Genomic DNA, 26,817 nt, shown 5'->3' with positions numbered 1-26,817 from the left:
TCTATGGATGAACACTTGTTAGAATGCATGTAAACAAGTAGATTCAGGGCACTGAGTGTTGTAAAACAAAAGAGCAATTTAGTCTGGCTTATAGACAGGCAGGAATGTACGATTGATTACTAGTCTGTCTTCTGCCGGTAGATTCTTGCCCTCTCTTCCCGTCTATGATCTTTTTCTTTACTTTCAGGATTCAAAACCCTAATGAACTGTTTGGTTTTTTTTTTAGAGCACTTTAGCGCAAAAAGAAGCACATGCAAGAAAATGGCTTTAATGACATCCTTGGCACACAGTATTTGCAGTGGTGATAACTTGTTTCTGTTGATTCACCGTGCAGATAAAGGCTGTGAAGTGCCACTCAATGATCTCTCCATGAATGTAATCACAGGAGAGGAAAACCAACAATGTAATTGTGGAAGACCCTGCCGTGACCCGTCCGCCATAGTGCAGACATCAAAGAGCTGCAGGAAGATGCTTCGAGGAGATGTTAGCTGATCGTTTCAAGCATACCGAATCTGATCTAAGAGTAGAATCAGTCGAGTGTGAATATGTCTAGTCTGTACTACAAGCTGCCCTTGTCTCCTGGACCGTAATTAGACAGGGATCTGACCCTAAGTTGGCACAAGACCGTCCAGTGAGGTCAGAGGTTTAAAACCCTCAACCACCCCAGGGACGTTATATCATTGTTTTTTTGTGATGTTTTTTTTAGTACTTATTAAGACATAAAGAAAGTGGAAATACGCAATACACCAACACTTACACTCAAAACTTTTGTTTTTGCTCCCATGTTTCATGGGCTGAAGTCGAAAATGTAAAAGTTCTTCTCTGTACACAAAAGGCCTATCTCTCTTAAATATTCTTCACAAATCTGTCTAAATCTGCGTCAGTGAGCATTCATAATTCATCCACCTCACAGGTGTGGCATGTCAGAATGTTGATTAGACAGAATGATTATTGCACAGGTGTGCCTTAGGTTGGCCACAATAAAAGTCCACTCCAACATGTGCAGGTTAAGTAGCGGTCACGCCAAAGACCACCAGATTTTCAGATATTGTCCACACAAACACATTCATGCCAAAACGTCAAATGTTTGCTGGTTATAACAATTACAGATGAAAGACAGAATAAAAATTGTGCTTACTCACCTTGTTGCAGTATTTTGCCAAAGTACTTGTTGTGGCTTGTGCAGTTCCATCGGCGGTACCTGAATTGATATTGGCACTCTCGAATGCCCAACCTTGCTCCTTTGGCCACCTCACTGACTATTTCTGGCTGAGTCTGACAGAGCTCTGCCTGCTTCCCCACCAGACGCTTTGCCTTCCTGCATATGCTGTTAGGGTCCATTACCAGCGGACTGCCCACCGCCCTAGACAGGATAAAACAATGTTAGAAATGAGAGCTCACAAAATCCAACAATGGAAGGTTCACATGACTGAATGACACCTGTCAATCATATACAGTAGTAAATAAAACTGAACAGGTGAACGGGTGAACAACAGTATACAAACCAGAACAGAAAACAATGACAGGACAAACCAAAACAAAATGAAAAACATGACAATCAGCGGGAGTTGTGATCCATGACTCGTTCAATAAATGTCCTCTTCATCATGCTATCGACATTGTGACGTCATGAGACCAAGACGACAATTGATGACAAGTACCTCGCCATGGTGAGGCTGCAAACACGATGTTCTCAGAGGGAAGGGGCCATTGAGCTTAGAGTGTTACAGAGTGTCATCAGCAGTTTGTAACAGAGATACACAGAGAATGGAAGAGTCGCAAAAAGGCGTACTGTGTGCCTTTCTATCTACCTGCGGTGGTGGATACCTAGTGGTTAGCATGTTGGCCACACAGTCAGAAGATCAAGAAGATCTGGGTTGATCTATGTGTGGAGTTTGCATGTTCTCCCTGTGGGTTCTCTCCGAGGACTCCGGCGTCTAAAAATTCTAAAAATATGCATTGTTATGCATGGTTAATTGGAGACTCTTAATTGTCCTTAGGTATGAATGTGAGTGTGAATGGTTGTTTGTCTAAATGTGCCCTGCAGTTGGCTGGCAACCAGTCTAGGGTGCACCCCGCCTCTCGCCCAAAGTCAGCTGAGATAGGCTCCAGCATACAGTACCCCCGTGACCCTAGTGAGGATAAGCAGCATTGAAGATGGATGCATTTTGCCCTTTAGGCCATTTTTACTTAACAGCAAAGAGTCCTGAAACATTGCACAGTTGGATGTGCATTCAAAAGTTAAGAGAAGGTCAAATTAAGTTCAACTGTAAAAGGTTAAAGTGCATTTTAGGTTCATCCTGAAATGTCACCCGACAGCCCAATATCCCTAACGTTTTGTGAGTAGTGTGTAATGTACAGTATGTTTAGATATGATTCAGGATCTAAGAATAAATTGTTTAGTCTAACTCTTAATGGGATCGAGGGGTTTAGGTTTAACATGGAGGAGCAGCCATGTCAGTGGCACAACAGGATTAGTTTATTTCCATCCCAGCCTTTTCCTCTTCACTTCAAATTCCTCCATCTCTCCCAGTATACCTCCACTTTTGCTTTCCACACACTTTTGCTTTGTGTCTGTTCATCTCAATACCTCCTTACATCGCACTTTCCTGGTGCACTAACAAAAACAACAGTGCACACTAGGGATATCCGATAATATCAGCCGACTGTTATTATCGGCTGATATTGGCATAAAAATATATCAGTTCATATTAGTATGTTTTTTTTTTGCGTACGATAACGTGCTCGACACAGCAACAAGCTTGCTAGTTCGGTAAGTCCAGTCTGGAATTATTTCCAATTTTTGCCTTTGGATTGCAAAAGTGCAATTTGCAATGAAAGTGTTGATTATGCAAGGGGGAGTCAGGCCTTTAATCCTTTAATACTGCTGATTTAATATGTTTCGGTCATGGTGCATTCAATGCGTAAGGTGCTGAATGAGCCCAGTTTATAATTTCACTGATTGTATTAGTTCATAGTTTCATACTCTGCACTTTGTTTTATACGGATACGGTTTGTGCCACATACAAATATGCAGCATTCAAAATTGTATAATTACCAGCGTTATTTAATTAGATTTGTATTTGTGAATTTGTTAAGACTAACCCGTCTTACTTGTTGATCGTTGGAGAACATGTTATTTTATTTGACAATTGGTCATGGTTTTCTAATGACAAAATAGTTAAATATGGCACTTTTTCAACAACTTACATTGTATATTGCAGTGTTTGACTTATTTTGCACAAACAGTGTTTAGTTGTAAAATGCATGCAGCGGCATCACAGTAAAGGAAGCTTAATGTCTTCATTCATTCCACAAGATGTGACCTGACATATTATTTTGAGGGAAGAGCTGCTGCCTACATCAGCTTTGGTTATATCGGTATGGGAAATTTAAAGTATATCAGATATTGGCAGGAAAGCCAATATCGAGCATCTCTAGTGTACACACATCTGAAGAGACGTGAACCGTCAACCATCAACTGCTCACATATCAGTAAGCGGAAACAAAACAAATAACCTGTTTCTTCGTATCATTCTATAGCTCTGTATATTGTATCTATAAGTATATATCTATGGTTTTGAACATGTGTGTAATGATAACACCCATAAATATATAAACTTCAGTCAGTGTATAATTATCAGGTGCTGGTATAGTACTTACTAACACAAATTCCCACTCAACAACCACTTATTATCTCCAAGCTGTCATCAGGATGTGTGCGAGGCATAGAGAGAGCAATAGTAAAAGGGAAATCGGATGCCCAAGCATGCAGTACGTTATGTTTTTTATGCATTTACTTGTCCATGCTGCAATGTGTGTGTGTGTGTGTGTATATGTGTGCACCTGGAGCAATGCTGGGAAGCGAGCTCTGTCAGCAGCCCACAAAAGCCAGTCTGACGGGAGGTGAAGAGCAGTTAAAGTATTGAATGTACCGCATGAAGTGTTAGTTCTGAGTCCTGGATGTGAGCAGATTTAGGGGATTTGGACATGAAGAGAAGTTTTCCTGTGATCTTCCAAAGTGGAATGGTGGTAAAGATAGAGGAGTTTTGTTTAAAAACATTATGAGGGCAATTGATGAAAAAGTGCTGAATGCATCAGTCAACCAGCTGTCCCAAACCATTCTTAAAATGCTACATCAGGCAATTAATGTGTGAGAGATCGACAGACAGAATGCTGCACTAAGCAGATAATCAAAGGAAATGGAAGAAACTATAACGACGGAGACATAAAAAGACACTTAAAATATCTTGACCAAGAATTGGGATAAATCTAAAACAAATTATGGAGGAAGGGCTCCACCCTGCAAGAGGGCATGGGAAGAGATAAATCTGACAGAGGACTGAATCTGAATATGGCGCGAACTCAGGTGAAAGAGTTCAATGCTGAAGATATACCCAAAAATGGGGGGGGGGGCATCATTTGGATCATGGCATGGCTGGAAGCAAAACATTCTTGCCCTTGTTTGGAGACTGGTACATACAAGTCTGCCTCTCTGCAAGGTGATAGATACTAGAGTACCCCCATTAAAACAAATCTGAACATATTAGACAACAGTGCCTTTTGGAAGTATTGAAACAGTGTAATTACATCCAGATCTGCACAACTTAGAAGATAGCACCTTTAGTTTAAACCCGCTCATTTTTCATGTGAGCAAAAGTATTGGGACATGTGACTGATATGTGTGTTTTGTTGCTTCGGTGTGTTCTTTTACATTGCTTATCCAATCAGTAAATAGCACTGAATGTCTACGCTCGGTTTCAGATTGGGTAGCATAGGTTTTGCCAGTGTTGACCGCATTTAGAGGTGAAAACAACATGAAAATCAGAGAGCTGTCTATGGGTGAAAAACAAGCAATTGCGAATCTGAGAGAAGATGGAAAATCAATCAGAACCATCGCACAAACATTGGTCATAGTTAGTACAACCATTTGGAATGTCCCGAAGAAGAAAGAAACCACTGGTGTACTAAGTCACAGATGTCAAACAGGTAGATTAAGGGTACATCTACAACAAACTGCAGAGGGGAGGACTGTTCATAGAAGACTTCGTTAACAAAAAGTACAATGGTTACACCAGAGGATGCAAACCAGCATTAGCTAGAAGAATAGGAAGGCTAAGCTGGAATTTGTCAAAAAGTACAGAGATGAACCTCTAAAATTCCTCAGCCCATAAAACTTTTGTCTCATAATTTTTGGAATGGGATAGAACAGTATGGAATGATTAATATATATAATAATATACAATGTATAGCTTCATTTATTTTTAAAAACAAGAATTGAGGGCAGAATTTTGAATTTACTGGATTTTTTTCTAATTTACACAGGGTCAGAATTATACATACATGTTCAAATATAATAAGTGATGCTGAAGGTTCCGGAATGTCATTTAACTTGACAAGGCCAAACCAATTAACTTCTCGTTAGTGATCACGATTGACTGAAGCCAGTAGCGTCTCTTTGTTAGCATAAAATAATTTGTTTGATAGAACTCATTGGCGAGACCAATACTCGAAGGACTCAAAAGACAAAAGTACAAGGAACTCAGTGAAGATCTCAGCCGGAGAATCGTTGGAACCATTTCTGAACAACTGCAGATTCCAAGATAATCCGTTCATTTTTTATACCACCTGTGCCCATTAGGTTCATAGGGAAGCTTGCATTTATTCCAGCTGACTTTGGACAAGAAGTGGGGTACACCCTGGACTGATCACCAGCCAATCACAGGGCACATATAGACTAACAATCATTCACACTTATGGACAATTTAGAGTCCCCAGTTAGCCTAACATGCATATTTTTGGAATGTGTGGCAAACACGCTAACCACTAGGCCACTGTGCGGCCCTCCAGGAAAATCAGTCTTATCAAGTTTGCATAAGTACAAGTAAGTTAGTTGGTTGTATCACCATTTTACGACGGTCTGGAAAAACACCCTCAGATGAAAAGGAAAAGGTTAGGGTATTCAGGAACAACCCAGGGGCCACCAAGACTCAACCTGCCATGAACTGGAAACTGCTAGAATATCAGCGTCCCCGTGAAGTTAGTTTTACATCGCCATGGACTGAGAGGGAATAAGCTCCTGCTCCAAAATCGACACTGTCAAGCTCAACTGAAATTTGCAGCTGCCCATACGGACAAGCCAAATGCCTTCTGGACAAAAGTTGTATGGATCCGACTAGACAGAGATTGAGCTATTGGGCCATACTGACAAAAATATGTTTGGAACAGTCAAGCACAAAGTGAATGAGGTAATGAAGAGTCAACATTCCAGTGCTTCCAAACACACATCAAAACTGGTTTTAGAATGGAAAAAGCAGACTAACCTTAACATAATGAATAGCCTTGCCAAAGCTTTTCAACATTCGTGGACTATCCATCATTCCCATCGTACAAGTTACCGAGTCCTTTTCTTCAACTACAGTTCATACAAAGAACTTAAATGCAATAATACAATGTTTCAAGAATATGTACGTCGAGTCATTGGGACATTTGCAAGTATCTAAGCAGGTGCATTCACATGTGCATACACCTACAAACACACACACACACACACAGTTCAAAGCTTGCATTTACTTTTAAAACACTCTGACCATACAAAGTGCCACTGTTCCATTTATGACAAAACTCCTACACAGACAATGAAATAACCAAGAGGATTTGACAGGAACTGAAATTAAGAAAGGCTGGAAAGTTAAAACAGGCTCACATGAATCGTTCTTCAGTGTGACTCCAACATTTCAGACCAAAGCAAAAGAAAAAAAACACAGTCTGGACAGTGGGACTTCAAATGCTGTCGCAAATAAAACTTCAAATGAATTTATCGGAATTAAATGGCTTATTTAGTCGTTGTCCAGGTGCCAGTTAGAGAGAGATCAGACATTGTGTGTCAAGTGACCTTAAGTTTCATTGTGGATCTCACAGTGCTGTACTGTATAGAGTACTTTTTTTTTTTTACTTCAGCCACAAATGGGTGAATTTCATCCCTCCCTAAATCCCTCAAGTATGCTGGAGATGAAGATAGTCACGACAGGCGTAAGTCTGACACACCAGAGTGAGGCAGAGCATGACAGAACGCAAGAACATATTGAGAGACGGCGGGGAACTCGATGGGCAATAAAAATGACAGCAATGCTAAACAAATGCTTAAAGTATGGTGGTGTATTTGCTAAATTTGCAGTAGAGACGAAATGAGACCGAGAACAGCAGCTGAACACCTTGCCAGAATCCTTGAGTGACTAATATGAACTTATGTACAATTGATTTTAGAATGAACCCATTTGGAATGCAATTTAAAGAGCAGCAGTAAAAAGCATCAACAAGTGTCACATATTAAAAAAAAACAGCATTTGTTTGATTGTAACAACTTGGCACGGTGGTACACCCCGAGGCACTGACAGCCCAAAGATAAATGGGCTGCACTTACACGGCGCCTTTACCTTGTCAAGGTATTCAAGGTACACGCTGCCAGCCATGAAAGGGAAGTAACCAGCGCATTCACACGCTCATGACACGGCGCCAGGAGCAAATACAGTTCAGTTTGTTGCTCAAGAAAATGTCTACATGGAAGTCTTTCAGTCTGAGCATCTTTACCCCAGCCTAAGTCAGAACTCCCCAACCACCGGGCCACGGCCCAATACTGGTCCATGGGCGAAGCCATGGAAAACTTTCAGGGAAACTGATAAAAAAAAAAGAAAAAATCTAATAAAAATACATTTGGATTTAAATACAAATTTGCAGCTGTTGGTCCAAAAACTTTTTTAGTGGCATGTTTTTTCCGCACAAAAATACATCTTAAGTAGGTAATGAGTTCTAGAAACATAACAAAACTGGTAAAATGTACAGCATTTACGCATTTACTACGCTTCACTGATAATGACCTTGACCGCACTATAGTTGCTGTGAGGCACAAAAGTGAAATGTATATTTAGAACAATCCCAACTCATGCATCATAAATGATGGTAAGTCGTTACTGGAATTACAACGGGCACGCAGTGTGGGCTATGTTGATGCGGCTTGGAGAAACGCCTTCCCTGACAGCTAGTAAGGACGACCCAGCGGCCTGCAGACCAGGGGAGCATTTAAAAAAAATATAAATCGCAAAGTGACCCCCTGCATTCAGTATGCGACCTTCGGTGAAAAGAAGTCTGGACAGCCTTGATGTAAACGAACAAAGACAAGCAGATAAGACATCAGCAGTGAGCTGGTATTTTTCAGCTACAAGCAGCAACTATTAATGCTACACTTCAGCCAACAAGGAACTTTCCTTTACTAAAAACAAACTCTGACTGTACTTACCTGCTTTGTTTCGCTTTCCTGAAAAGAAACCTTGTAAATTACGATACAGTGTATTCTTTTTTCTATTCAAGAATTTTATTTATTGACGACATAATTTTAGGGTTTGTATTTTGTACCCTTACTGTAATGAAAATGAATCGAACCCGTGACCTTAATCCCGACGTCCGTACCGAACTGTGAGCATGCTGTACCGTTACACCCTATGAGAGAGTATTCAGACCCGTCAAGATACTATTTTTCAAAAAAGCGAAAGCAAATCTAGCGACTCTGGATGGACTTTCGGAGACTGACATTAGCACATATCCCTCTTCTCAATGAGCCGCTGATGCTGCTGTGGGCCCCTCCTCCATCTCAAAGCACTTGCGCAGCTCCGTCTTGTTTGTGACTTAAAAAAAATGACAAAAAAGAGAAAGTGACGGAAGAAAGCTCATTTGTATTTCTAAATCTGTTTGTTTTGCTTTTCATTTACATGCATCATGGTCAATTGTGCAAATTGGATGATGACTAGAAGTATGATGACCCTAATGACCTGTAGTATTTCACCGGTTACTAATTTCAGAAACCATTGGAATTATTTGGATTTTAAAAAAGTTCACAACTTACAGTCATTTAAAAACAGCATTGCAAATGGCTAGCTTACTTATGGCTTGTCTTCAAAACACTAGTGGTATGTCTAAGTTGTTCAAAAGAAACACAAAGTGTGTCCCGTTTCAGATGGTGACGCTATCACCAGGGCCTCTAAGTAGCTCGTATGCTAGCAGTAGCTCACCAATATTTGCTTCACCTATTAGCATCTTTGTAAGTGTTCTATTCAAAGATGATGACTGTATTTAATGACAGATGAGCACACTGAGTGGAGATGCTTTGTAAATAAAATGCCATTTAAACGTTGGCGCTCACATAAAACACAAAAAGCTCACCTCTCCCTTCTTTTTGTCAAAGTAGTTTTAATACGTAGCGCTGTTGGATACACCTGTGCTCTCATATCCATGGCCTCGGAATTTACACTGTTTATACAGGCAGATTTCTATAACCAAAAAAAATGTATTATTGAACAATTCATTTCCCGTGTATTCGTATTACTCTAAAACAGGCATGAAATTAAATTTAGGTTTGTGTCAATTAGTACAAAACGTTGTACTTTTGTACTTGTCACATAGCACTATTGGACGAAATAGGTCAGGTAACAAAAGCAGGCTTGACATTTTAGACTCTCCGTTTAAGCGCTCTCAGCAACTTTGCCGTTAAATGAACAGTTTTGCGAACGTTCTCAGTTCATGTTCTGCTGCTTGTTGAAAACAGTTAAATGAATAAGTTAATAAATAAAATAAGTCGTAAAAAATTGTTATTTGTCATAATAAGAAAGACGCAACAGCAGCACGACACAGCGGCATCAGTCCACCCTCCCGTGCAGACCACCACCACAGCTTCAAAAGAATCCTAGGGGAAACCCTGGCCCACTATTGATCTTTTTGTTGTTTTTGTTTTGAATTTGTCTTTTAAACAATGTTAATTCCATCATAATCCAAGCATCAGTAGATACTGTACTGTACTGTACTGTACTGTACTGAATGTATTTACAGATCGCAATGCACAGAACATCGCTGTAAAATTTCCACGAGGCTTGAGTAAACCGGGCAATAAATGTCACAACAGATGATACGAATGCAGTAATCCCATTTGTGGTAATCTTCTGTTTTGGAGTTGCCTTTGTTGGTTTGCGTGTGGTTTCTAATTCCTGTGTGGTTTCTTTTAATTGTCCAGTGTGTGATTTGGATGACTTGGAATTTTACATTAAGGATGATTTCTGTCATGAGATGCTTAACCTTTGTTCCTTGCGCTAGAGCATTTTGACCCTGGAAATAAATCTTGATGACTTGTTGGCGAACGTGTTTTGGCATGCTTCTGGCGACAGGAACCTCCTGATGGTCTGAGAGCTGAAAATTAGGCAGTCGTCGTGAGGTTTTGTGATCATTTCCTGCACTTATCTGTTTGTGGCTTAAACTTGGTGCCAGTTTAGTTGCAGATTTATAGCCATCTACGGAACGCTCCCATGGTGCGGTTCTACATTTAAGACAGCTTTGCATACGCATGTCCTCAATGTTGCATTGCGGCACATGCAATCGTACGACTGTCATATTTATTTGGAACTTATTTTTGGTCATCGCATTTGAGGCAGAATGGAGTGCTCTTGATATTGCACTTGGAAAACTGACAATTTTGAGTCCCCTCTGCATGATGGAACTCATAAGTACTGTAATTTTTTGTTTATTGCGGTTAATTGGTTCCAGACGTGACCGTGATAAGTCAATTTCCACAAAGTAGGATTCCTTATTATAAATGGAAAACCTGTTTACAACCTTCTAAATACATTATTCAAGCCCTATAGACATGGCATTACATCCCTATAACCGCCTTTACGCTCGTATTACCCAATGGAATACACATAATAAAAATAAATACACCATTTAAGACATACAGTAAATAATACTTGTTGCTGTAAATGTCTTCTGGTAGAGGACAAACAGGAAGTGATGTCAGGAGTTCAGAGTTGACTTTCAACTTGTCCTGGGTTACAGTAGCCCATGTTTTTATTAGGAATTTATATTCGGGATTATCGTGCCAGTTGTGAGACAATTCAAACCTGCCATAAAAGCCTGTTGTTTCGGCGATCAAGGCTGGTGTGTGTGTAACAAACTGAATTTACAGTACAGCAATCCCTCTTTATCACGACTAATTGGTTCCAGATCCGACCGCGATGAGTGAATTTTTGCCAAGTAGTATTCATTATTTATAAATGGAATATTTCCGTAGTTCAAGCATAGAAAACCGGTTTACGACCTTCTAAATATGTTTTTTTAACATCATTAAAGCCGTCCAGACACAAAATAACATCCCTATAATCACTTTTACACTCGTATTACCATATATAGTAGACCTAATAAGAGTACATTAGACATTTAACACATGCTAGGTGGTAGGGGAGCGGATTGGGGCATAGACAGGAAGTGACGTCGGGTGTTGAGTTTTAGCTTGGCGTGGGTTATGGCAGTAACAGTACCTGAGGGATGGTGTCGTGATGGTGTCTTGAAGAAGTAGTTGACCCGTTTTCAATTTGTGTGTATATATATAGTAAAGGTGACTATAGGAATGTTATTTTGTGTCTCCAGGGCTCTAATAATGGTAATTTAGGGTTTTCTCTGCTTTATCGACAAAAATATTCAATTTATTAATGTTGAATCCTACTTTGTGGAAATTCACTTAGCGCGGTCAGGTCTGGAACCAATTAACCGTGATGAATGTGGGACGACTCTACTAAGGTATGCTGTAAGACTCATTTATTTGTCAAACTCAAATTAGAATGTTACACAAACTCGTCCGTTTGCCGCATCAACAGTAAGTTCCATTGTGGCGAAGACAAAAGATATCAAGGAAGCTAATGTTGTCAGAGGGGTAAAGGTGTTAACAAAACGGGAGATCACAAACGATCAAAGATGTTTTTGTTGGTGTGGACCCCTGGCCAAAAGGTAAAAGTGATGTTAAATGATAATTTGTCGATTTCATTTATGATTTATAACTATGTAGCATTCTTTTCTGCATGTAAAACTCTAATTATTTTCCCTAAAATTAATTTTTTGTTCATATTTTTGGGTTCCTGGAGTAAATTTTTCTCTCAACGATGATTTATTCGTCAAAATGGAAGCTGAACCAGAGAACATCCATCCATCCATTTTCTATGCCGCTCATCCTCACTCGGGTCGCGGAGGTATGCTGGAGCCTATCCCAGCTGACTTTGGGCGAGAAGCCGGGTACAACCTGGACTGGTCGCCAGCCAATCACAGGGCACATATAGACAAACAACAATTCACACTCACATTCATACCTATGGACAATTTAGAGTCAACAATTAGCCTAGCATGCATGCATGCATGTCCATGAATTAAATGCAAACTCCTTACATTACATGATGCATGATGCATGATGCATGATACGTCATTGGACAGTTTTGCCCAGTATTTCAGACACAGATGTAGCTTCGCTAACTTTTCCAGTGGGTCGTCAGCCTCTGCACACATTGCTACTAAATCCTCAACAAACAGTGAGGCCTGTGCTTGTGGTTAAGGAAGACGTAGTCGCCGATGCAATTCCAATCGACTTATTAACAAGAGGTGTAAACACACTCATACAGCCTGAGTAGAAACACACATAGCCGCACTAGCATGATCTGCTAAAAAAAAAGCTAACTCACCCAGCTTCCGCTCACTCTTACTTTAAATTAGCGCTGTCAAATATAATGCACAAATTCAATTAATTAATTATGTTAAATTTTTACCGTAATGAACGCATGAGCAGCATGCACACCACACTGTTCGGTTATGACGTCAGACGGAGGCAGGTGTCACATCCCCACAGATGTACACAGTGTCTGATACTCTTTTTTAAAACTTTATTCCTACCTTAACACATCAAGAGCAGCGCTAAACTCCAACACCATACACTGTATGTATCTCCAACTCGCAAACACGTCTCTTCGTTCTTCCTCGGGTCAACACTTACTCCCGCAAGGTGCATTCGCGGACACTCTGAACTCTAGCATAACAAAAGCAGGTCGCAGGAGAGCACGACTCATCAGTGAGTAACAAAAACTATTCAAGGTAATTAATGAAATCTTCTATTTTCAACACAAGAAAGAGCAAGATGGCTAAGACGGCCCAATTTAATTGTGTAGGATGAACACTTGTCTTACTGTACTGCATTTGAAGATTACATTACTGTGGGAAATACCTGCAACTCCAACCTATAGCCTAGTTCAGGTAAATTGCAGGAGACATACAAGAGACATTGCAAAGGGACAGAAAAATTATGTTCTTTTCATTTCATTTGGAGTGGTTAATAAACATACATCAAGTTAAATAGTATAATAGTGTCTGTCATTTATCTCCAAAAATGGGCATATTTCAAACATGGGTGCAAATGATGATTAATTATGATTAATTAATTTATAAACTGGAAATTGTTAATCATTTCACAGTCCTACTTTAAATATATTACATTTCTTTGCATATTTTGACCTACGTTGGGTTGGGGTTAGCATTACAGGTAGTGTTCAGGTCGCACTCACCAATGTTGACATTTCTGATTGTTTTTTGTTACACATGCTCAAACTTTGAGAAAGCCTTTTCACCGTTCTCGGATCATTTTTGCTCTGCAAATTTCTGGCATGAAGACATACTGAAGAGTGTGAAAAGCATGCCTGCAGACAAGCACAGGCACACATACCCATCCACACATGCATCACAATTCAGTTTAGCACCTGATGCCAAACCCGCATCGTCATTTAATCTTTATCTGTACCCATCTCTCTGGTTCTGATTAGACATCAAGCTTTCAGACCAGGAGTGGACAAGATAAGATCTGCTACAGTGAAACACTGCTTTGAATACAGGGTGTGTGTATGCGTGTGTGTGTGTGTGTGTGTGTGTGCGTGTGTGTGTGTATACATGCGTGTGCATGCATGTGCGTGTTTGTGTGCGTGCCCAGGATTCACTGGCTGGTGGTGTATTTAGACTGACATAAACACAGACAGCAGAGAGCTTTCACATGCAAGTGTGTGTGTGTGTGTGTGTGTGTGCACACCTGTGGGCCTGTGCCACACTTCATGCAGGCTAAATGCCACATCGGGACGCACACACACGCACACACACTTAGCGCTACAGTAACTTGGCCCGGCTAAGACGAGAGCAAAGGCATTCCTCCCTCCTATGAGCTGTGCTGTCTTCTCTCAAGCCAAATGATTAGAGCGCTCTAATCAACAAGAGGCTATGAAAGGACAGCTATCTCCCAGCATTTCATCCCTCTTAGAGTCTGTCTCTCTGCTCAGTGTATCTACACGATAGGTATTTTCCAACAAGTAAGCGAAGACAAAGAGAGACTTTAGAGAGGGGCAAGCAAGAGAACCTCCATGAGAAATTTATGATGGGACATGCAGCAGTGTTCAACAGAGAGCATCATTGTCCGGGCACACAGAGGGAAACTCGCCGTGCACAGGTGCGCGTTCACCCTCACTGCACCAGTCGGCAGCGAGCAAGTGAAAGAAGATGACAATATTTGTCAGTAGGGATAACAAGGAAGTAGATGGTCTCAGTGTTGATTCCTTTAATCAGTGATGAATGATGGCTTATAGCAGGGGTGTCCAAACGTTTTCCACCGAGGGCCGCATACTGAAAAATGAAAGGATGCAAGGGCCGGTTTGATATTTTGTCCACCAACACGTGGATATGCTGTGAAGTTATGCATGTTTCAAGAAAAACTGCATCTCAGCTTTGTGATATCGGAGAAAATGCGACTTATTAGTACAAAGTTCGCCTTTGTTTTCTTCCCATTTTTTGCTGTTGTTGTTTTTTTTTGTAAATATTTCAACTTTCTTCTTAAATAATCTTCATAAATTTTATTCTTGTAAAATTCTGTATTTATTCCCATAATATTTTGAATTTATTCCCATAATATTATATTTTTCTTCCAAATATTACAACTTTATTTTGTTTTTGTTTGTTTCTCATTACAGTTGTCCGTCGCTACATCGCGGTTCGAACATTGCGCCCTTACTCTATCGCAGTTATTAAAAAAATAATTAATTAATAAATGATGGCTGTTTCGTGGTTGAATAAAGCCTATTATTAGGTTTTTTTTAAATAAGCAAATTGTACTTATTCTTGGCCTAAATAAATCATTTTCAAGCATAAAATGGCTAAATGAACCAACTGAATGAACTAAAATACAAATACAAGGCAGAAGAAGCATTCTAATTGTGAATGCAGTATTCTACATTGGCCACTAGGTGTCAGTAAAATGTTCAATGAGACAAGCACGAGACATGCTCGGCAGAATAGGCACTTATTGTTTGAATGATCTCACAACAGGCACAATGATAATAGTATAATAATAATAATAATAATAATGATAATAACCAACGACAAGCTAAAACTTGACTCTGAACCTCTGACGTCACTTCCTCCGCACATCTGTCCGCCTGCCACGAAGGCCTCCTAGGGAACACATTTTTTATGACACACGGGCAGGGGTTTTATTTACGTCTTAAATGGCTAATTCAACGGGTACTCTTAGTATGTCTACTATATTGGGTAATACAAGTATAAAGCCATTTAAAGTCGCCGTTACAATACAGTACATTGATGAGACAACTGCCACCGCAGGAAGTACACTGTCCAGAAAAAAACAACAAGGAACTGCTACCGTGTGAGTCTATGTTATCTGATTTATGTCTAAAATGTCATATTTTCTCTGATTATGTCTACTATATTGGGTGAAACAAATGTAATGGTGACTATATGGGTGTTATTTGAAACCTACTCCGCGGAAATTCACTTATTGCTGGTGGGTCTGGAACCGATTAACTGTGATAAACGAGGGACGACTTCAGTATATATATTACAACTTTCAATAAATATTTTTTTCTTTAATATTTCCACTCTGTGCTACTCAAATTACACAATTTGTCATCATAATATTAAGAGTTTAGTATTGTTTTTTTTGTTGTTTTTTTACATTGTACAGTCCCTCGCATTAAAAACAAACCCCAAAAGAGTTCGTGCCTCACCAGCCATGAACCTAACTGAATACCCCCGACTCCTCCAGGCAGCATTTCTCTGCTCGAGACGACACGCATTTACTAATATGCAAACGGGAGTTACATATATTCAGAGAGAGGACCCATCTCTTCACGAGAATTCTCTCTCAACTCCAACTCAGAAGACAACAAACTTGTTTTCCCAAATCTGCTGCATCTGCAAATGCAATAGATGACATTCTAGCCGGCAACTGTCTGATCAACTTTGTTGTGACTTCCCAGCATGTTCTCATAACATTCCAATATCATTATAAGAAAATCATTCTAAGGAGTACACGTTCGCTATCACTCGTGACAGCACAGAGCACAGTGCCAGCCATGCAGAGAGCCACAGTGGACTTACACAGACGCTTTTGACACCACAGCCCACATTGACCTTGACCGAGCTGTGAACGGACAGTGGGAGGATTCGGCTAGAAACAAATCCCGAAGATTGCATGTGTGTGTGTGGGTGTGTGTCTGTGTGTCTGTGCGTGTGCATGTTCGCAAGAAATGAAGACAACGTTGCTATGTTGAAGACAACAAAACTATACACAAGAAAAGCAAGGCAGGACAAAAACAGATGGCCAGAAAATATGTTATCTTTATATCTGCAGGGTCTGTCTGTCTGTCACACGCCTTGTGGAGCTGAGCCTGTATGGATTGTTTTATGATGACATATCCACTGCGCCCTCAAGGGCCACCTGAAATTCCTAACTCTGACCCCCAAACACACACACACACACGCACAACTGCAGGCAATGAAAAGACACCTCCCTGCTTCTTAACGCTTAACCTCCCCACAAACAAAAGAATATCAGGCACCTTGAGTCGCACTTAAACCTGACAGATAATAGTATTTACCAACCATCATTACAATGGAAGTGGACACCTTGCTTAAATACCAAGGGTGGTATCATTTTTTACATTTTTTTCAGTTCTCTACTATGTTTATTGTCACAAATATCTGTGTGTTTTTGTTGCGTTGCTAACTTTGTTACATTGTTTTATTGTTACATTTTTATTGTTACAGTATACAAACTCAGGGAATAAGTTATTGGACACGGCTTTAGGGGCAAAAAGCCACAGGACGGGAATGAGAGTCAATGGTAGTTTTTGCTGATGTTTATTCTGCACCACTGACTTTATTTTGCTCAAATTGGATGTAAGAAAAGGGAATTAGGGAATATTTTTGCCTAAAAAAAACTTTCATTTTAATTATACTAAAAAAAAAAAATAAGGCAAATTCATTCAATGATCTCAAAAAATTTCAAGTAAAAGTATCGGCATCGGTCTCAGCAACACCACACAGTTTCAGTATCATTCTGACACCAAGTAATTCCACAGAGCCATCATTGCTGATACTAACACCGATATCAATACTTTTTACTTGGACATTTTTCAAGTTTGTTGGATGATTTTGTGATTTTTGGCTTTAATTTGTGGATCAAGACTATAATCCGAATAAAGATTCTAGGCACCAAAAAAAACCCACGCGTGAACAATTTAAGAATATTTAATACAACACGAGACAATGTAACATCAAATCAATAATAAAATTATTCCCATGTATTACGTAAAATGTTAAATAGTCAATAGAGTAAAATAAGTCAACTAAAGCAAAAAACTACAATTGTCTCTCAAATTCTTGAGCTTTTCGCTCCCAAAAGCCCTCCTGTGTCCATGAACTTATTCCTTGAGTTTCTAAATAATATAACAATATATAAATAGAATATATTTGAACAACACAACAAAAAACACAGACATTTGTGGAAATAAACAGAGAACTGAGGAATGCCATAGGCCTGCCATCGGTAATATTGATATTTGGATCGATCCGCCCACCTCTATCGCCCACCCCTAATATTAAGTGATTTCATGTGAGCACGCAACGTGCAGTACACTGAAACTGTCTAATACTCCTGCGCATTGTGCGCCATGCGCCTGTGCGCACAATCCAATTATAGCATAATGTAGGCTATACAGCCTCTACTTAGGCTTGATCCAGTAGTTCAAATAAAAAGCACTTACCACCACAGTCCGATAATATTGACCGGGCAGAGCAAGATGAAGAAGAGAGCCAGTTGGATCCGAGGCAGACGAACCATCATGTTTGAATGCTGCGAATCTTCCAGTTAATATTAAAAACGCGTAGTTTGATGATTCGTCAAACACGTAAACCGTCTTCTGCTTCGTTTTATGACTCTGCAAAAGTTTACAGGACAGTGTCAGTCAGTCAAGCGAGAGACTGAAAAGTTCATCATCCAACTCCTCTCCCGTCGGGCGCATCTTAATGCGCGGCGAAGATGGTCAAGAGGTGACGGAGGAGAGGTCCAAAGGTGTGGTTAACCTCTTCATTGTGCTTCGGTTCTGTCACTCTCAGCACTGTTGACACAAAAAAAAAGGCAACGATGTCCTCGGAGCTTCTGCTAGAGGCTGGAGGGCGAAAAAAAGTTTTACAAACAAACTGATTGAGGATGAGGCGGACTAAATGCACTTGTGGTTCTGTTGGGTCCTGCCTGGCGTCTCTTGGCTCTTTGAAAATGACTCAAAAGCGGCAGAAAGAGAAGAAGGCGTGTGGACCACGGTGTTCGTCAGTATGTTTTCTTTGGATGATGAAGGGAGGAAAAATGCGCTCCTCTTCTTCTTGCACCTTGGTGTGACGTTGCTCCAGGCGAGCTGAAATCCTCACAGAAAGAGAGAGAGAGAGAGAGAGGAGAGAGAGAAACTGCAATTAGTTGAAGGGAGATCCGGCCGGGGGCAGAAAACGGCCAAAACACACACAAGCATAAACAGGAGCTATAATGTCACTTTATGTTTATGGTGGAGTCCAAATCAGAGGCTATGGAATGGGCTGACGTCATCACAGGTGTGTGGTATACCTTTGGCATGCCTTTGGGTCTTTGGGATGTGCTTTTGGAAACATACAAACACAGGTAACATTAGTTTCATCCAGTTTGTGTGCGAAATTGCAGTTCATGCCATGCTGACAGATGCTGTTGCCAAGTTGAAATATCAATGAAATAAATGAATTGTGGCATCGTTTCATATCAAAACACTCCCCAGTCACAAATAAATTGTGTGATTCAATCAGTTTTTATATATATTTATTGATTATTAATACAGTTATTATTTATATTTATAAGTCTTCGCTGTACTTGTCTTGATTTTAATACCTATTCAAAAAATATTTAAATAATGTGTTCCTATTTGTATATATTTATTATAATATTTATATTTATTTATGTATTTATTCCTTTTTTTTAACTATTTTTGGCTTTTTTTTTACCCTTTTCAGCATTTTTATTCCTCCATTTTCCTTAACACTGCAACAGTCCTTTTTTTAAACTCGTATTGGTTTCATGATATTGCAGTTTTTTTCAACACCTTCCTTTCTTTTCCTTACACAGAAAGTGAGCACAATTTTGAAGACAAAAAAAATGTAAGCAGACAAAATATTGTTAAGTGTCAACATGTAAATGATGCAGGTGGTGTGAAATGTTTTTTGGTTACGAATGCGCTGCCATAAATTAATGAAATGAATCTTAATTTTGCTACGTAAACACTAAATTCGCTCAGGAATTACTTGCCGGCGAAACAAAACACACCACGCGCAGTGCAAGAATGCAGTGTGTGCCTTGCATTGGGTGTGTGTCCCAAGGGGTACCGCGCCAAAGAAAAGGAAAGCCATCACCATGGAAGTGAAAACGAACGTCATAAAAAGCTCAGAGAGAAGAGAAACGCCCACCAATATTAGCAGCTAGTTTGGTCTCAACAATCATTAGAGATAAACACCATTGAATGCTAATGAATGCTAGAGGGGTCGTGGATTCTGTGCGCTGTTACAGGTAGATCTGGGAGGAGAAGAGGAGGTTATCCTTCCAGACCAGCCTGGGACAAATTTAAGATGGTAGAAAGGCCATAGGGATAAAAGTAAGGAGTTATAGTAATAGTAATAGTAATAGTAATAGTAATAGTGTGAGAGACTTAGCTGTCCTGCTGTTTTGATTTTTTATTCACGTACGCCTGATAATTTGTGCACCCCTATGATATATCACATTATAGCAATCCTCTGATACCATGCAAGTACTGGATGCCTTCTGGGGTTCATTTTTTTGGCCACATTGCTACTTTTCTGTCCTATTATCTTGCCTTTAATACCTGCAGAGCACAGCAACTGCATGGAGCCCCGAGATTTGCAGCGCCCCCCCCCCAAACGTCTCATTAAAAAAAACATTTTTTTTTCTTCGATTGAATATTATTATAATATTACAATATTATTGTTTTAGTGTTAATTCACATGCTTAAAGCTACATCGAAATGCGAAATCTACGCTCTTGGCAGCCACGGAAAATGCAGTGGTTGTAGAGAGTAAGCTGAGGGTGACGCTTTTCATGACAAATATGTGAGTGTTAAGTAGGTAAACTATATTAACAGTTGCTTAATGTTCTTTATTAACATTTGTTAGTGCTGTACAAGGATGTGGAGGGCACCGATGACCGGGGTTTGCCTTGGGCCACCAAATGACTAAATACGCCCCTGCTACAAAGAAAAAAGAATAACCAAAAAAAACCATTTTGAGAGTGACTGGGTACGGGGGGTAAACAGCAAATAATGTCTGCCTCTCAGTCAGTCAGTCAGTATACATACATGATTATAGTCATTGTATTTATTAGTATTTATTATGAACTTTTGAAATTATTTTATTTTTGTATATACGTACATATAACTAACATACGTATTTCTCTTTTTCTCTCTTAATAGCACAACTACAGTGGTGTGAAAAAGAGTTTGGTCCCTTCCTGCTGCAGAACCCAAGCTTCAGCTTGAGGTCACGAACAGATGGCCGGACATTCTCCTTCAGGATTTTTTGTTAGACAGCCGAAGTCATGGTTCCATTTAGCACAGCAAGTCTTACAGGTGCTGAAGCAGCAAAAGAGCCCCAGACCATCACATCGCCACCACCATATTTTACTGTTGGTATGATGTTCTTTTTCTGAAATGCAGCGTTACTTTTATGCCGGATTTAATGGGACACACACCTTCCAAAAATTTTAACTTAGTATTTTTCCAAAGGTCTTGGGTATCATCAAGATGTTTTTTGGCAAAATTGAGACGAGCCTTAATGTTTTTTGTTCAGCAGTGGTTCATGCAGGCTATTTTTGCCCAGTGTCTTTCTTATGTTGGAGTCATGAACACTGACCTTAACTGAGGCAAGTGAGCCCTGCAGTCTTTGGATGTTGTTGTGGGGTCTTTTGTGACCTCTCGGATGAGTCATCGCTGTGCTCTTGGGGTTATTTTGGTTGGTCGGCCACTCCTGGGAAGGGTTCACACTCACTTCATAAAAAAAAGTTTCATTTAAAAACTGTATTTTGTGTTCATTTGTGTTGTCATTGACTAATATTTAAATTTCTTTGATGAGTTGAAACATTGTGACAATGTGACATGCGAAAAAATACGAAATCAGGAAGGGGACAAACACTTTTTCACACCACTGTACATAACAATCATTAAACTATTATTTATCACTATCTCATATTTCTCTCATATTTGGCCAGTATACAGCCCACTTTTCATTCTAATGACATCTCCCAACAACGCACAACCCTTCCTTCCTCTTGTACACAATTGTTCCGCGTCTTATGTTTTATGTATTGTGTTCTATGACCACTTCACTTTTGTAAATGTGCACTTTATATGTCCATCACTGCTGTAAATACACACTGAATGTTTGCAAATAAAATCAATAAATACATAAGAGAATGACTGGATTGATTATTAAAAGGGAAAACAATCAATTGCAATTCTCTCATTGCAGTCACCATAAAATGACAAATATGAATGAACTTTGTTTCATATATCACACCATACCATAGCAATACAGATGTACTATGCAAATATGCACTCTAGGGGCTGTGATTTCCACTGTACTGTGGTCACCCATAAAAGCCTTCACACCTGACTTCGCTCCACTTCCACTCTACAATCAATCACACGTGCAACATCCAGACAGTGTCTGTCCCCCTCCCTTTATTGAGGGCCTGGGTTCCATTCTACAGCAATAACCTTCACCAATGCTTACATCGCAAAGTGAAAAAACAGGTTGATAATGAAAAAGTGAACATCTCACGCATGCCTTTAGTCATCCAAAGGTCAGAATGACTTGAAAGAAATCCATTTAAAGCACATTTGAGTTTTTGGTTGTTTTTTTTTTTTAACTCAAATTGAACACCTTAGATTTGCAATGCAGTTATCCCAACATTCCTCTAGAATGTGATGGAACAACGTTCAGCCGTTGGACCTGACATACCAGATGGTTTCATTCAAATAGTTTGTTTCACGAGAAAATGGTGACAGAAACTGTTTGGGAAAAAGGGCTGGCAAATTCTTTGCTTAATGGAGAAATGATTGAAGAGTGTTCTGATAAAAGTGCTGCTAGTAAAATGATGCTTTTATCAAACGCCAACAATTATATCAGCTGATTTTGCGAGTGTATGTGAAATGCACAAATTCATATTTCTCATAATTCAGTTCAGCCTACTCGTCCGAGTGCACTCAGTGAGTGCACTGAGCTGGGTCATGGCACCCAACAGTTTGTGTTTGTCAGCATGTTGCTCATAATATAATGTTGCAGAATCATTTATTATTCACCATGACTTTCTACAACTATTTATTTTATTTTATTTTATTTTTTTGTTTGTTTTTCATAGACTGACCGCATGTCGCTGACGTCCCCTTAAAGTTACGTGCATTGTTTTGTCGCAACCTTTCTAAAGGCATGTACGCAAAATCCCCTTTTTATTCCGAAATCTTTTGTTCACCTGAATTAAAGCAGCGTTCTCCTCCTGTACACAAAATAAATAAAATGGCACATTGGAGACTGAGTGATAAAAGAGCTGGAAACAACCGCAACAAAATTAGCAAGTTCTGAAGAGTGCATTCTCTGTATGCTCAACAACTGCGCTGATCTTTGAATTGTCTCTTCTCTCACCACATCAATCTCACACAACCACTTTCTTCCCCCCAAATTCTGGCTGTCTCCTTGCCTGTATCTCACTATCCCCCAATTTCCCTCACTGCTGGACAAGTGTGTTTTGTAAGGGAGGGCTTATTCTTCATACTTGGCCGAGGCTTTATGGACAATAAAGATCTGATTTCAAAGTCCGGGAGGGTGTTGGGCCTGGGGTCTTGGCTCACAGCTTTAGTTGCCTGCTGGGAGGGGACGCTCCTCAGCCCCTAACCAGATGGCCATCATCAGGATACATAGAAAAGATACACAATGTACATGGTGGGTATGATTTATGGTTTTTCATCTGAGCGGCACTGACCATCATTAAATGAATCTATATTGCTTTTACAGAACAAAATCACCGATGTGATTGCAACGCAGTGACGTGCGATAAGGGTCATGGCTGGTGAGGCCATGACTCCTTTGGCGTTTTTTTAAATTATAATACAGGTTGCTCATTAAGATGAACAAGAAAAAGAAGACAATAATTAACTTTGGTTAAAAAAAAAATTCTAATTGTTTTCACATACTTTTTAGAAATACGTGAACCCAAACTTCTCCAGGAAAACCTCTGATACTTTGTTGTAAAAGTCTGATCACCTCCTGGTGAGCTTGAGTATATAATCCTCCATCTTGGCAGTCAAATTCATTAAGCAGAGCATTAGAATATCTTGCATTGGACTTGCTTATTCTGGACTTGCTAGATTTTCCTCTCTATGCAAGGACATTAGTGACAAGCACCTTCCAGATGACTCCTTCAAGATGACACGATTACTGCAAGTGCCTCCCGTATGACGGGTGCCCATTATATCAATCACGATTGGGTAGTGTGGGTCGATGGCATGTGTCATCCACGTCACAAATGTCACTTTGTAGATGTCATATGGCATCCGTCAATTGACATCAAGTCCCCTTCTTGATGCCGCAGTAGTAAACAGATGTCCCAAGCGACACACGTAAACTTTCATCATTATTAGTGCCATTAAAGATAACGGGTAAGATGCCTATATCGATAACAAACGTTATCTGTTCACTTGTAGCAGCCAAGTGTTTGATGGCTCTGCTGTGCGTCCTGAACTCCACTATAGAAATGTGTGTTTTCTACACTTTGTGAAACTATTATTTCATAATGATCTGGAAAATGTGCCCATTGCGAAAACCTTTTTAATATGTTGCCTTGACTTCGACTGCATTGTATTTTGCACTAATTTCTTGTGTATCTGTAATTTTTGTTAGCAAATGCTAACTGGATGTAACACATGAACTGTGTGTATAATGAACGCTACGTCGCTACTGTATTTTCAATGACATACTGCTGAGGTCGTACAGAACTACTGAGGAATTGTGTGTACTTATCTTTATGGCCATATTGAATTGACTTGTACATTATTGAATGATATTACTACCTATAGTTACCTGTAACATATGAAACTGTGAATGTGAAATACTAATCATTAGTGTTTAGTGTAGCAGTTTCAGAGTTTAACAGTGAGATTTGATGTACTGTACGTATATGTTACATAGATCATTTTGAAACGACCTGATTTCTTGCTTTTTCCATGGTGCCGGCTGATGGGCGATGGGGGGGGTGAATTATTTCAAATCTGCATTTTCTGTATTTAACAGCTGTTTGCTTTCCATCTTTCATCGAGATTAATTGGTTCCAGACCTGACCGTGATAAGTGAATTTTTGCGAAGCAGGATTCCTTCTTTAAAAATGGAATATTTTCATAGAGCATAGAAAACCTGTTTACGGCCTTCTAAATACAGTTGTTAACATTATTAGAGCACTTCCATCCATCCATTTTCTATGCCGCTTCTCCTCATTAGGATCGCAGGGGGTATGCTGGAGCCTATCCCAGCTGACTTCGGGCGACAGGCGGGGTACACCCTGGACAGCCAATGGCAGGGCACATATAGACAAACAACCATTCACACTCACATTCATACCTATGGACAATTTAGTCGCCAATTAACCTAACATGCATATTTTTGGAATGTGGGAGGAAACCGGAGTACCCGGAGAAAACCCACGCACGCACGGGGACAACATGCAAACTCCACACAAAAATGCCCCCAACGGAGATTCAAACCCAGGTCTTCCCGATCTCCTGTGACCACCGTGCGGCCCAATTAGAGCCCTTTAGACATGGAAAAACATCCCTATAGTCACTTCTACACTCGTATATGAGTAAATTAGACATTTAAGACATGCTAGGTGGTAGGGGAGTTTAGTGGGACATGGACAGGAAGTGAGTGGGTTATGGCAGTAACAGTACCTGTGTTCAGGAATATAGTGCCTGTTATGCTGATAATCTGCCATACTACATATCATCACAACGTCTCACTGCGTCTTCTGAATGCCTTATATTTGTATTTGAAACCATTTAGCCATTTTTATGCTTGAAAATGTTTAATTCCGACAAAAAAATGTAACATTTGCTTAGATATGCATATTATTTTGACAAATAAACAGCTGTATTTGAAGCGTGAAGTGGTGAGCGTTTACTGTACTCTACGTCTTTGCCTCTCTGTTCCTGAAGGAGGGAGTCATCCTCTTTTACTCTCAAGGTTTTTTTGTTTCATTTCTCACGCTAAACATGAATTAAGGTGCAAGGCTCAAGGGTAAGGGACATATTTGAAATGTATGATTCGTAATATCAGGCTGTGTAAACAGCACTGCCTGCACTTGACAAAAATAATAGTCAATAAATCATCATTTGCAATAACGTGCAGACTCTCCTTGGTTCTGTGTGGTGGGACTGAACTGGGAGAGCATGTGGCTGGATGATGAAGGGGTCCTTTCCCTCCTTCCCTCCCCAAATGCTAACAGGCCTAACCCGTGGCCTACCACACCTATCACACACACGCTTCACACGCATTCCCCCCTTTCGCTTTGCTTTCATTTGGGCGTGAAATGGATCCCTACTGTCAGACAGAAGGCACCACCTATCTCTGGATATAATTCTCCTTCACCCTCTTTCTCTTTACTGCACATTTGCCCCTTGGTTTCCACAAGGGAAAAATGTCTAATCTCCTCCTGCCAAATCCACAAAACAAATTCCCAGGCGATTATGATCAGAAATGATTAGGAATCCCATCTGAGCTGATATTTTATGTGACAACCCTAATTAGATCTAAACCAGAAACACATGATTGTCCTACTATGTCTGAAAAGGCCGGCCTCGCTCATCCCTGGGAACGCCGGACAAAAGTTCTTCCACAACTGGCACACAGTGCACGTTTGAGATGACTAGTTCAAATAATCAGTGGTCCCACATGATGTTACTTGTCGAGAAGCAGAGAGGGAGGAAGACAAGAGGTCCAAATGATGATCTTGTTTCAGCAAGCAATGAATGTTGAGTTGTGTAATTAATGAGCAGCACTAGTAGATCTCTCACTGCATTAGATATCATCTCCTCATTTCTAACATACCGTTAAGTCAGGGGTGTCCAAACTTTTTCCATCAAGGGCCACAAATTGACAAATCAAAGGATGTGCGGGCCACTTTGTAAACCAACCCATGGAGATATGCTAAGAAGCAGAGGTGTGGACTTGAGTCAGACTTCGGTCACAATTTTGATGACTTTGGACTCGACAATATCATCAATGACTTGACTTGGGACTATAGTCTGATGACTTGCAAATACTTGAGGTTTTCAATGAGTTTGTTGTGTAAAATATGTCCCCATTCCAAGTATTCAACTAACTTTACCGTTATATAACATTTCCAGCAAAACACCACATTTTCCCACAGAAGCTGCCTCATTGAATGCATCTAATAACATCCAATTGGGTTTAAGGACAAATGACGGTGTGGCTTACATTTCTGTGAGCGGCAGACTGCCCGAGAGTGGCAGTGATTAACACGGGGATGTGTCAGCA

At 40.0% G+C, this 26,817-nt stretch overlaps 1 protein-coding gene across 1 annotated transcript in view; it reads right to left on the bottom strand.

Annotated features, from left to right (window-relative positions):
- Positions 1-18,825, bottom strand: part of wnt6b (wingless-type MMTV integration site family, member 6b) — a 38,413-nt gene extending 19,588 nt beyond the window's left edge. Inside the window, exons 1-3 of the mRNA XM_054787694.1 lie at positions 18,806-18,825; positions 17,955-18,602; positions 1,143-1,363 (exon numbers count right to left, since the gene is read on the bottom strand). Coding sequence (XP_054643669.1) covers positions 1,143-1,363; positions 17,955-18,034 — 301 coding nt within the window. The 5' untranslated portion in view covers positions 18,035-18,602; positions 18,806-18,825. The remainder of the gene's footprint in view (positions 1-1,142; positions 1,364-17,954; positions 18,603-18,805) is intronic.
- Between the last annotated feature and the right edge of the window lie 7,992 nt (positions 18,826-26,817).

The sequence above is a fragment of the Dunckerocampus dactyliophorus genome, chromosome 9 (genome assembly GCF_027744805.1).
Source record: "Dunckerocampus dactyliophorus isolate RoL2022-P2 chromosome 9, RoL_Ddac_1.1, whole genome shotgun sequence".
NCBI classification, from domain to species: domain Eukaryota; kingdom Metazoa; phylum Chordata; class Actinopteri; order Syngnathiformes; family Syngnathidae; genus Dunckerocampus; species Dunckerocampus dactyliophorus.
This window is presented reverse-complemented; position numbering and strand designations above follow the sequence as displayed.